Genomic DNA, 13,223 nt, shown 5'->3' on the forward strand with positions numbered 1-13,223 from the left:
ATTGTACTTCTTGTAACCAGAAATCACACTTCGAAAATTTTGCGTACAATTCTTCTTTCTTGAGTATCTCCAGTACCAGTCTTAAGTGTTGCTCATGTTCTTCCTTGTTCTTCGAGTAAATCAATATGTCGTCGATAAAAACAATGACAAATTTGTCTAAATACGGTCTACAGATGCGATTCATTAGATCCATGAATACTGCTGGAGCATTAGTTAATCCAAAAGGCATGACTAGAAACTCATAGTGACCGTAACGGGTTCTGAACGCGGTTTTAGGAACATCTTCTTCCTTCACTCTCAGTTGATGATATCCGGAGCGTAGATCAATCTTAGAATAAACACTTGATCCTTGCAATTGATCAAACAAATCATCAATCCTCGGTAATGGGTACCGATTCTTGATCGTTAATTTGTTTAATTCTCGGTAATCTATGCACATTCTCATAGATCCATCCTTCTTCTTGACGAACAGAATAGGAGCACCCCAAGGTGAAAAACTAGGACGAATAAATCCACGGTCCGATAATTCTTGCAACTGGTCTTGTAATTCTTGCATTTCTGAAGGTGCAAGTCTATATGGAGATCGGGCTACAGGTGCAGCTCCTGGTATGAGATCAATCTGGAATTCTACACATCTGTGTGGAGGTAGCCCCGGTAATTCTTCTGGAAATACTTCGGGATATTCTCTTACAACCGGCATGTCATTAATGCTTCTTTCTTCAGTATCGATCTTCTTTACATGTGCCAGAATAGCATAACAACCTTTTCTTATAAGTTTCTGGGCCTTCATACAGCTGATAAAGTTCAGCTTTGAGTTGCTCTTCTCCCCATAAATCATTAATGACGTTTCATCCTTACGAGGGATGCGGATTGCTTTCTCAGCGCAAATAACTTCCGCTCTTGTTTTGGACATCCAGTCCATGCCAACGATTACGTCAAAACTTCCTAATTCTACGGGTATCAAATCGATTTTGAAGGTTTCACCAGCGAGATTCATTTCGCAACCATGGCAAATTTTATCGGCTTTTATCAGTTTACCATTAGCTAATTCAATAGTATATTTATCGTCTAGAGGTAATGATGCACATTTTAGTTTAAAACTAAAGTCTTTACACATATAACTTCTATCAGCACCCGTATCAAACATAATAGAAGCTAGTTGATTATTAACGGTAAACGTACCCGTGACAAGATTAGGATCCTCACGTGCTTTACTGGCACTAACATTAAATGCCCTCCCACGTGCGGGTTCTTTGTTCTTCTCCTTATCAGGGCTAACACAATTTCTTCTTTAATAGGTATTGGAACGCCCTTTTCAGTTGTGGATAGAATAGATTCAGTGTCCGATTCCGAGTCGTACAAAATGATAGGATTAGAGGAAGTCATCTATCACATAATTGAAACATCGTTAATACGTTAGCATATAAATATATCACATATAATGTTTTTGACCAAATAATAAGCAAAAATCAGGAAAAACAGATATGGTCATAGTCCAGACTCACTAATGCATCCTAACAATTACCAGTTAAACACAATAATGTAATTTCTGGTTCCCTATGACCTCAAGCTCGGATACCAACTGTAACGACCCGTCAAAATCGCTATTGACGCGGCACGTTAATCATTGATTCCACAGTGAGGTTTTGACCTCTATATGATACATTTTGATAAAATATTGCATTCATTAAAATAAGTGACTTTCTAAACATAGAAAGTTATAAACATGTGGGCGAGTGCTTAGGTATAAGCAAAACCCCAAAATACATAAGTCTTTAATTTACAGGTTGACATCACAGTCCAATTATTTATTACACAACGCAGTTTTATTTTGAATGCAATAAACTTTGTACAAAGCATGAGAGACTCCATGCAGGCAACAAGCACATCACAGCGGAAGCATTCTAAGGACCTGAGAATAAAACATGCTAAAAAGTCAACACGAATGTTGGTGAGTTATAGGTTTAATTGCTCGAGTCATAAACATATATAAAGATAGACCACAAGATTTCATCAAAAGTTTATCAATAGATTCTACGTAACAGAGCACCCTGGTAACTAAACTTAACGCTATAGTGATAATTACCCCATTCGTTTTAATACGCGCAAACCAACGTGTCTTAAACTCAAATAACATACGTCCGTTAAAAGGCTAGCGCTCTAGCTCGGACGGGGATGTCAAGCCCTATGGATCCATATACAATTATTCGCGCCCACCAGTCCATATCCTATGTACTGGCAGCTACTAGTTACCAAAGCTAAGGGATTTTCGGTTTAACTCAGTGTAGAATTTTGTATGTACTTGTGTCTTATTGCGTTTAAAATAAATTGCATGTATTCTCAGCCCAAAAATATTTAAAGCATTTAAAAAGGGAGACTATAACTCACAGTTCAATATTGCGATTCAATATTGTAGGCAAATTGCGTAGACGTAATGATGGTAGGCGACTGTATGGTTGGTCTTGGATTCAAGAACAATACCCCGAACAATACCCAATATTTCCTTATTTTAAAACGGTTTGAAACCCGAATTAAAAATACCCTCGAATATACTTTATTATTATTAAACTTAAAATTAAAATTATAATTATAATTATAATTATAAAATAACGTACATATATATTTATGAAATATTTCGTCGAGCGAAACTGCGTATTTATATTACTTTTCGATTTACTGTAGCTCATGCGATCGCATGAGTTTTCAGTGTTTTTGCCATGCGATCGCATGGCCGCCTTTTCTGTTTCTGTTTGCTAGTTCGTCGACATCAAATAGTATTTACTGTAGCAAATAGTGTTTTACTGTAGCAAATAGTGTTTACTGTAGCAAATAGTGTTTTACTGTAGCAAATCACTGTAGCAAAGTCGTTTTCACTGTAGCAAAATACGGTTTCACTGTAGCAAATAGTGTTTTACTGTAGCAAAGTCATTTTTACTGTAGCAATTAATGTTTTACTGTAGGAAAGTCGTTTTTACTTGTACATCTTATAATATATATATATATATACATACATATATGTATATTTACATAATATTAAATCATAAAGAGAATTGGTTTAAATTAGTCGAAATTTTTCGGGTCATCACAGTACCTCCCCGTTAAAGAAAATTTCGTCCCGAAATTTTGAGTAGTACCTGTTTCATGAGCGATATCAGTGAACAAATGTGGATACTTTTGCTTCATTTGATCTTCACGTTCCCAAGTAAACTCGGGTCCTCGTCTTGCGTTCCAACGAACTCTAACTATCGGTATTTTGCTTTGTTTTAATTGTTTGACCTCACGGTCCATGATTTCAACAGGTTCTTCGATAAAATGGACTTTATCATTGATTCGTATTTCGTCAAGAGGAATTACGACATCCTCTTCAGCTAAACATTTCTTCAAATTTGACACGTGAAATATGTTGTGAACACTACTAAGTTCTTGCGGTAGCTTTAATCGATAAGCAACTGTTCCAATTCTTTCCGTGATTTCAAAGGGTCCTACGTACCTAGGACTTAGCTTTCCTCGTTTACCGAATCGTACAACGCCTTTCCAGGGTGACACTTTCAACATGACTTTGTCGCCCACTTGAAATTCTAGCGGTTTTCTTCTTACATCAGCATAACTCTTTTGGCGACTCATGGCCGTTTTCAATCGCTGTTGTATTTGAATGATCTTTTCGGTGGTTTCATGAATAATTTCTGGTCCAGTAAGTTGTCTTTCTCCTACTTCACTCCAACAGATAGGAGATCTGCACTTTCTACCGTAAAGTACTTCAAATGGCGCTGCGTTGATGCTCGTATGATAGCTGTTATTGTATGAAAATTCTGCCAACGGTAAGTGTCGATCCCAACTGGTTCCAAAGTCAATCACGCATGCCCGTAACATGTCTTCCAATGTTTGTATTGTTCTTTCACTTTGACCATCTGTCTGTGGGTGATAAGCGGTGCTCATATCTAATCGAGTTCCCAATGCTTTTTGTAATGACTGCCAGAAACGTGATGTGAATCTGGTGTCGCGATCAGATATGATAGAGATGGGCACACCATGCCTGGAAACTACTTCCTTCAAATATAGGCGTGCTAATTTCTCCATACTGTCTGTCTCCTTTATTGGTAGAAAGTGAGCTGATTTAGTTAGACGATCAACTATCACCCAAATAGTATCATGACTACTTGCAGTCCTTGGCAATTTCGTAATGAAATCCATGGTTATTCTTTCCCATTTCCACTGCGGAATTTCTGGTTGTTGCAGTAATCCTGACGGCTTTTGGTGCTCAGCTTTGACCTTTGCACACGTTAAACATTTGCTTACATAAGTAGCAATTTCTGTTTTCATATTAGGCCACCAATAAAACTTCTTGAGATCGTGGTACATTTTTCCGTTTCCTGGGTGAATTGAGTACCTCGTCTTGTGTGCTTCATCCAGTACTAGTTGCCTTAGGTTACCATGTTTTGGTACCCATATCCTACCAGCAAAATACAGGGTTCCATCGGCTTTTTCTTCAAGTTGTTTTTCTAACCCTTTGCTTATTTCGCCTTTTTTGTTTTCTTCTTTTAAAGCCTCTAACTGTGCTGCTTGAATTTGCTTTGTGAGATCAGTACGAATTGTAATATTCAAAGCTCGGACCCTAAGAGGTTTTACTCTTTCTTTTCGACTTAGGGCATCAGCTACAACATTAGCCTTTCCGGGGTGGTAACGGATTTCACAATCGTAATCGTTTAACAACTCTACCCAGCGACGTTGTCTCATATTGAGTTGTTTTTGATCAAAAATATGCTGAAGACTCTTATGGTCGGTGTACACTGTACACTTGGTGCCATATAGATAGTGTCTCCATATTTTGAGTGCAAAAACTACAGCTCCAAGTTCCAAATCGTGTGTCGTATAGTTCTTTTCATGAATTTTTAGTTGTCGTGAGGCATATGCGATAACTTTTGTGCGTTGCATTAATACACATCCTAAACCTTGGCGCGAAGCGTCACAATAGATCACGAAATCATCATTTCCTTCTGGTAATGACAAAATGGGTGCAGACGTTAACTTCTTCTTTAATAACTGGAATGAGGATTCCTGTTCCGTGGACCAATCATATTTCTTTCCCTTTTGAGTCAATGAAGTTAAGGGTTTGGCGATTCTAGAGAAATCTTGAATGAATCTTCGGTAGTAACCAGCAAGACCTAAGAATTGGCGAATTTGTGTTGGAGTCTTCGGGGTTTCCCATTTACTAATGGCTTCGATCTTGGCGGGGTCAACTTTAATTCCATGTTTACTGACAACATGGCCCAAAAATTGTACTTCTTGTAACCAGAAATCACACTTCGAAAATTTTGCGTACAATTCTTCTTTCTTGAGTATCTCCAGTACCAGTCTTAAGTGTTGCTCATGTTCTTCCTTGTTCTTCGAGTAAATCAATATGTCGTCGATAAAAACAATGACAAATTTGTCTAAATACGGTCTACAGATGCGATTCATTAGATCCATGAATACTGCTGGAGCATTAGTTAATCCAAAAGGCATGACTAGAAACTCATAGTGACCGTAACGGGTTCTGAACGCGGTTTTAGGAACATCTTCTTCCTTCACTCTCAGTTGATGATATCCGGAGCGTAGATCAATCTTAGAATAAACACTTGATCCTTGCAATTGATCAAACAAATCATCAATCCTCGGTAATGGGTACCGATTCTTGATCGTTAATTTGTTTAATTCTCGGTAATCTATGCACATTCTCATAGATCCATCCTTCTTCTTGACGAACAGAATAGGAGCACCCCAAGGTGAAAAACTAGGACGAATAAATCCACGGTCCGATAATTCTTGCAACTGGTCTTGTAATTCTTGCATTTCTGAAGGTGCAAGTCTATATGGAGATCGGGCTACAGGTGCAGCTCCTGGTATGAGATCAATCTGGAATTCTACACATCTGTGTGGAGGTAGCCCCGGTAATTCTTCTGGAAATACTTCGGGATATTCTCTTACAACCGGCATGTCATTAATGCTTCTTTCTTCAGTATCGATCTTCTTTACATGTGCCAGAATAGCATAACAACCTTTTCTTATAAGTTTCTGGGCCTTCATACAGCTGATAAAGTTCAGCTTTGAGTTGCTCTTCTCCCCATAAATCATTAATGACGTTTCATCCTTACGAGGGATGCGGATTGCTTTCTCAGCGCAAATAACTTCCGCTCTTGTTTTGGACATCCAGTCCATGCCAACGATTACGTCAAAACTTCCTAATTCTACGGGTATCAAATCGATTTTGAAGGTTTCACCAGCGAGATTCATTTCGCAACCATGGCAAATTTTATCGGCTTTTATCAGTTTACCATTAGCTAATTCAATAGTATATTTATCGTCTAGAGGTAATGATGCACATTTTAGTTTAAAACTAAAGTCTTTACACATATAACTTCTATCAGCACCCGTATCAAACATAATAGAAGCTAGTTGATTATTAACGGTAAACGTACCCGTGACAAGATTAGGATCCTCACGTGCTTTACTGGCACTAACATTAAATGCCCTCCCACGTGCGGGTTCTTTGTTCTTCTCCTTATCAGGGCTAACACAATTTCTTCTTTAATAGGTATTGGAACGCCCTTTTCAGTTGTGGATAGAATAGATTCAGTGTCCGATTCCGAGTCGTACAAAATGATAGGATTAGAGGAAGTCATCTATCACATAATTGAAACATCGTTAATACGTTAGCATATAAATATATCACATATAATGTTTTTGACCAAATAATAAGCAAAAATCAGGAAAAACAGATATGGTCATAGTCCAGACTCACTAATGCATCCTAACAATTACCAGTTAAACACAATAATGTAATTTCTGGTTCCCTATGACCTCAAGCTCGGATACCAACTGTAACGACCCGTCAAAATCGCTATTGACGCGGCACGTTAATCATTGATTCCACAGTGAGGTTTTGACCTCTATATGATACATTTTGATAAAATATTGCATTCATTAAAATAAGTGACTTTCTAAACATAGAAAGTTATAAACATGTGGGCGAGTGCTTAGGTATAAGCAAAACCCCAAAATACATAAGTCTTTAATTTACAGGTTGACATCACAGTCCAATTATTTATTACACAACGCAGTTTTATTTTGAATGCAATAAACTTTGTACAAAGCATGAGAGACTCCATGCAGGCAACAAGCACATCACAGCGGAAGCATTCTAAGGACCTGAGAATAAAACATGCTAAAAAGTCAACACGAATGTTGGTGAGTTATAGGTTTAATTGCTCGAGTCATAAACATATATAAAGATAGACCACAAGATTTCATCAAAAGTTTATCAATAGATTCTACGTAACAGAGCACCCTGGTAACTAAACTTAACGCTATAGTGATAATTACCCCATTCGTTTTAATACGCGCAAACCAACGTGTCTTAAACTCAAATAACATACGTCCGTTAAAAGGCTAGCGCTCTAGCTCGGACGGGGATGTCAAGCCCTATGGATCCATATACAATTATTCGCGCCCACCAGTCCATATCCTATGTACTGGCAGCTACTAGTTACCAAAGCTAAGGGATTTTCGGTTTAACTCAGTGTAGAATTTTGTATGTACTTGTGTCTTATTGTGTTTAAAATAAATTGCATGTATTCTCAGCCCAAAAATATTTAAAGCATTTAAAAAGGGAGACTATAACTCACAGTTCACTGTAGCAAATAATGTTTTACTGTAGCAAATCACTGTAGCACTGTAGCAAAATAGTGTTTTACTGTAGCAAAGTCATTTTTACTGTAGCAATTAATGTTTTACTGTAGGAAAGTCGTTTTTACTTGTACATCTTATAATATATATATATATTTATACATACATATATGTATATTTACATAATATTAAATCATAAAGAGAATTGGTTTAAATTAGTCGAAATTTTTCGGGTCATCACACCCAGCCTCGTTGTAATTATTTATCTATCGTATCATATAAATATTTAAAATGATGATGTCATAAATAAAGATTATTCAAGCTTCAAAAATTTATAAAAAGGAGAATTTTTTAAGCCCCTCATGATGATGTCATTAAAATAATTAATTATTTTTAATAAAAATATTAACATGTTAATTGTATAATATATGAAGCATTATGTACAACCTTATGATAAAATACCCTCATCACCAAATGTACAATATTTGAAGCATTATGTACAACCTTATGGTATAACACCCCCATGATCATATGTACAATATTTTAAACTTTATGTACAACCTTATGATAAAACACACCCTCATGACCATATGTATAAACTTTAAAACAAATTGTACAATCTTTTACAAAACAACTCATTAAAACATGTACAAACTTTGAAGCATATTGTACAACCTTCATATAATAATTGTATGTTAATTTTTTTTTTTTAAATTAAAGACACATTTGTAATTACTAAAAAAAATATAAATACTCAATTTTAAAGGCAAATTTTATTATTATTACATGTCTCAATAAAATGTTGTAATGTAGCTTTTATGACAAGAAAAATAACAATTATGATGAAAATTGGAAGAAAGTGGTGGAGAATAAATGTAGTTAATTTATTTTTACCTAGTTAAGTATATCAATATATTTGTGAAAACAACGACAAGTTTCTTAGTCGGAATCTGTGACTCCACGGGTCATTAAACTAAATGACTTTAGCATGTACGTTCACTTAATACCTAAAACATATCATTAAACTGTTTTGTTTAAACAAACTCGTGGTTCCACGAATCATTTCACTAGTTTTTGAAATTTATGTTTAGGAAGTACTATGATAGAAAATTAGTAAAAGTCGAACATGTCTAAATATAGAATATATAGGTATTAATATATTATAAGGTTTAACGTGTAGAAAGAAATGTATAATATATAAATATTGTACGGGAGAGGATCAACAGGGTAGTAATCAAGTAGGTGGAAGCGAGGAAAGTATTGTGGACCATTCATTCACCTCCTATATATTAGGATCTTGTCCCCCACACTTGTCCTCCTAAAATGAACGGATTGTATTTTCGTCATTTTGAAATTTAGAAAAAAATAATAATTATATTTTTTTAAAAAATATTTTTATTTTTTAAAAAGTAAGGAAACCATTAGCTCCACAAAACTTCGAAAACAGAAGAAGTTTTTCTTTTCAAAGGCAATAAATGAATAAATTCAAGTCTATCTAACATAAATCTAAACCTTGATAAATTTCATTAGGAGGTGAAAACCCCCTGAGCCTGTATTCTAAGAACCCGAATGAATCTCGACTTAGAGATTTTATCGATTTCAGAGGAATGTTATTCTCTAAACGAAAACTGTTCCGACCTTTTTCATCACCTAACAGGGGATTAAGCAAAAACGAGATCCTTCATATGTTGGATGAAGAAAAGGATGGATATCTGTATCCCACCTATTCAACTTCTTGCTTAGTTCACACTTGTCTCTCAATTTGATTCTTCACTTTATAGAAATCTTTTTGATCCCATTAAGAGATTAGATGTCTATGGAGCTTTCATAAGGCACCTTAGTTCATGTGATTTTCCTTTCTCAAAGACAATTGATATCACACGTGAGCTAAGTGACAAAATACTCTCCCTCGATAAACTCTCAAAAGAATGTGGAGATGAAATATTTTGCAAATATCAAGACGAAAAACTCGAGATGAAATCAGATATGGATTTATTCATAGATTTCCCGATATATATTAATAATGAAGAAACCTTTCCCATGCTCAATAACCGGTATACTGCAACTATGGTTTGAGAACTCGAAATCTGGACTGAATACCGAGAGCAAAATCCCATTTTTACTCTAAAAAATTGCGGTTATTAAATTTTTGATCATGCTTTATACCTAATCCTCAAATTGATGAAAGTCTTTTCCGATTCAACCGAAGACAAGATGGAAGAAAATTACTTTACAAAAAGAAAAAAAACCTATAATAAACTCATGAGAATATTCACCACTTTAACTTTCCATTTACTTCCCTAAGAAATCAATCCTCCAAGAAATTTAACAGTTTGTAACTTTCACTATTGGAGACCCTGCGGAAGATGAAAACATTCAAAACCTGATTTCAAGACTTCTACCCATACTTAATTATAATGATGAAGGATCACGAATGGGATATCAAATGTCAAAAAGGCGAGAAGGTCATGTAATCAGCTTATTGATGATATTCTTAAACTAGAAGAACAAAAATGAAGACTCCTTAGGGAATTCGAGGACTTCTCACTTCATTTTACCGACCTAATCAGGATTATTAATAAAGCTCTCTTTCTATCTTTCATTCCTCATCATCTGAAAAAATTATTGCAGAATTAGGATAGTAGGCTACGTTGTAATTGTTTATTTGAATAAAATATTATTTAACTTTTATTTTCGTTATTTCTAGATTAATATTGAAATAAACTAATACAATATAGTTAATTTGTCTTTTATATATATATATATATATATATTATATATATATAAAAAGACCCATTTAATTACTGTAGCAGCAGGCAAGCACCACAACAATTAATTTCCTCTATTTTGTTCAAGGTCTTTATATCTGACACGTGTCACCCTTTGTTTTCACATGAAGACGTGGTTTTTTACTATTCGGCTTTGTCTTTTGTGACTATGATGTTTTGTTTCTTTTTTTCGTTTGCTGGAGATCAATTCTATTACAATATGTCACATGCCCATTTCTTATTAGCTAAATAGTATACTTTTTTTTCTATATAAAATCTTTGTTTCTATCTTTCTAAACAAGAAAAGATGCCACGTTTCTATCTTTTCTATACCAAACAACTGCGTGTCTGTTTATTTTATGACTCAGCTCTACCCCCTTATATATATCTATCTATTTTATGTTTTCCCCTCTTTTTCATTTATCATTCTTCAATGGATTCGTATAATCATGAAATATGAAATTAGAATGTTTTTACCTCTCTGCTTCTTATATTTTGTTGCTTACTTTTTATTTTGGATGATAGATAGATGATTTCCCTAATGTCGAAAGTGTATTTAGTTTATTGATTTTTCTTATTTTGATGCTTTGGTTTCAAATTTGGGCGTAACCAAATATATTAAATTTGAAATTGTTGCTGATTAACTAGCTCACTGGGATTCATATGTTTTCGCAGAGACGGTCGGTGGTTCGTCAGTGTGAGGAGGCGGTGTTTACAACGGTGGTTATGGTGGCTGTTAAGGTGGAGAAAGCGGAAACGTAGGCGGCTGTGGAAAATTGGTTCGAGATTTCTATAAGAAGATTAGTATCTTTGTTTTCATACTTCGTTGAGTGTTTATCTTAAATGGAAGGTATGAGATGCTGAGAACGGAAGCGAATTTATGTAACGATTCATTGTATTAATGATTAATCGTAACAATTGATTACAAGATTTAGAACTGGTTTACAAGGAAATGGGAATTGATCTAACAAACTCTTTGAACTAAGCTAACTGCTATATAAACATAGTTAACCCGCCTAACTGCTATTTCAAGATAATTACAATTCTAACCCTCAACTTCTATAAATTAAAAATGTGACCTGAACTTGTAATAATTCTATATCCTCCTCTCAAGTTGGAAGTTCTTCAAGACCCAACTTGTGAGAAAGAAATGAATGTTGCTTGTGCCCTAATGCTTTTGTCATAATGTCAGCAAGCTGTAAATTGGTGGGAATATATGCAGTTTGTAAGAAACCCTCTTGAACCTTATCGTTCAATTGTGAAATGACATTCAATGTCAAGGTGTTTGGTGCGTTCATGAAAACATGGATTAGCTGCAATCTGCTGAGCAGCCTTGTTATCACAAAATAAAGTGATTGGAACCTGAACATTTATATGCAGATCCTTTAAAAGATACGTTAACCAAATGAGCTCACAGGTAGTACTTGCCATGCTTCTATACTCTGCTTCAGTGGAAGACCTTGAAACTGTGACTTGTTTCTTTGTTTTCCATGAAACTAAAGAATGACCAAGGAATATGCAATAACCAGTTAGGGATTTTCTAGTCATCAAACAAGATTCCCAATCTGCATATGAGAAACCTGCAACTTTTAACAATGGCTGAATAGGATAAAACAAAGCCTTTGAAATAGTGCCCTTCAGATACCTTAACAAATACATTGCAGCCTGCAAATGTATATCAGCGGGTGTAGATACAAAGTGGCTCAAATGCTAAACTGAATAGGAGATATCTGGTCTTGTCATTGACAGATATAATAACCAACCCACTAATCTTCTGTAAACATCAGGATTAGCCAAAACTTTGCCTTTATCAGTAGCCAGCTTTAGATTAATAGGTAAAGGCGAATACGTTGGTTTACTTGCTACAAACCAGCATCTTTTAACAAACTGGCTCAAATGATGAAATGAATAGGAGATATCCGGTCTTGTCACTGACAGATATAATAACCTACCCACTAATCTTTTGTAAACATCAGGATTAGCCAAAACTTTGCCTTTATCAGTAGCCAGCTTTAGATTAACAGGTAAAGGCGAATATGTTGGTTTACTTGCAGTCAAACCAGCATCTTTTATTAGGTCTAAGATATATTTTCTTTGATGTAAAAATGTACTTTTATTGGTTCTACAGAGCTCAATGCCTAAGAAATATCTTGCCAAACCAAGATCTTTAATAGTGAACTTTTGACTCAAATTTGCTTTTAATTTTTGGATTTCTTCAACAGAGTTACCAGTCAACAAAATATCATCTACATACACTAAAGCAACAGTGAAAGTGCCTTTGTCTTCTTTAAAAAAATAGGGAATAATCATGTTTAGACTGCACATACCCTAAAGAAACCAAATATTTGGTTAATTCTTGGTTCCATTGCCTTGAAGCTTGTTTCAAGCCATAAAGTGATTTATTTAGTTTACAAACTTGACCATTCTGTGCTTTTGTATTACAAGTTCAGGTCACATTTTGTAATTTATAGAAGTTGAGGGTTAGAATTGTAATTATCTTGAAATAGCAGTTAGGCGGGTTAACTATGTTTATATAGCAGTTAGCTTAGTTCATAGAGTTTGTTAGATCAATTCCCATTTCCTTGTAAATCAGTTCTAAATCTTGTAATCAATTGTTACGATTAATCGTTAATACAATGAATCGTTACATAAATTCGCTTCTGTTCTCATGGTATCAGAGCTACGATTATTGATGTTGGGACCACGCCCGGTCATTGATATTGGGACCGTGCCCGCAGTAAACTGCGCCTCGTGTGAGGGGGGCGTGTTGAGTAAATCATCCCACATCGGCCT

General features: G+C 35.2%; 1 protein-coding gene across 1 annotated transcript; it reads right to left on the minus strand.

Annotated features, from left to right (window-relative positions):
* Positions 1 to 11,675: 11,675 nt before the first annotated feature.
* Positions 11,676 to 12,740, minus strand: LOC139868562 (uncharacterized mitochondrial protein AtMg00810-like). The gene is made up of 2 exons (XM_071856897.1): positions 12,198 to 12,740; positions 11,676 to 12,095 (listed from the first exon to the last, which is right to left on the minus strand). The coding sequence occupies exons 1-2, from the start codon at positions 12,738 to 12,740 to the stop codon at positions 11,676 to 11,678; spliced, it is 963 nt and encodes a 320-aa protein (XP_071712998.1).
* Positions 12,741 to 13,223: the final 483 nt, after the last annotated feature.

Source organism: Rutidosis leptorrhynchoides, chromosome 9, assembly GCF_046630445.1.
Source record: "Rutidosis leptorrhynchoides isolate AG116_Rl617_1_P2 chromosome 9, CSIRO_AGI_Rlap_v1, whole genome shotgun sequence".
NCBI classification, from domain to species: Eukaryota; Viridiplantae; Streptophyta; class Magnoliopsida; order Asterales; family Asteraceae; genus Rutidosis; species Rutidosis leptorrhynchoides.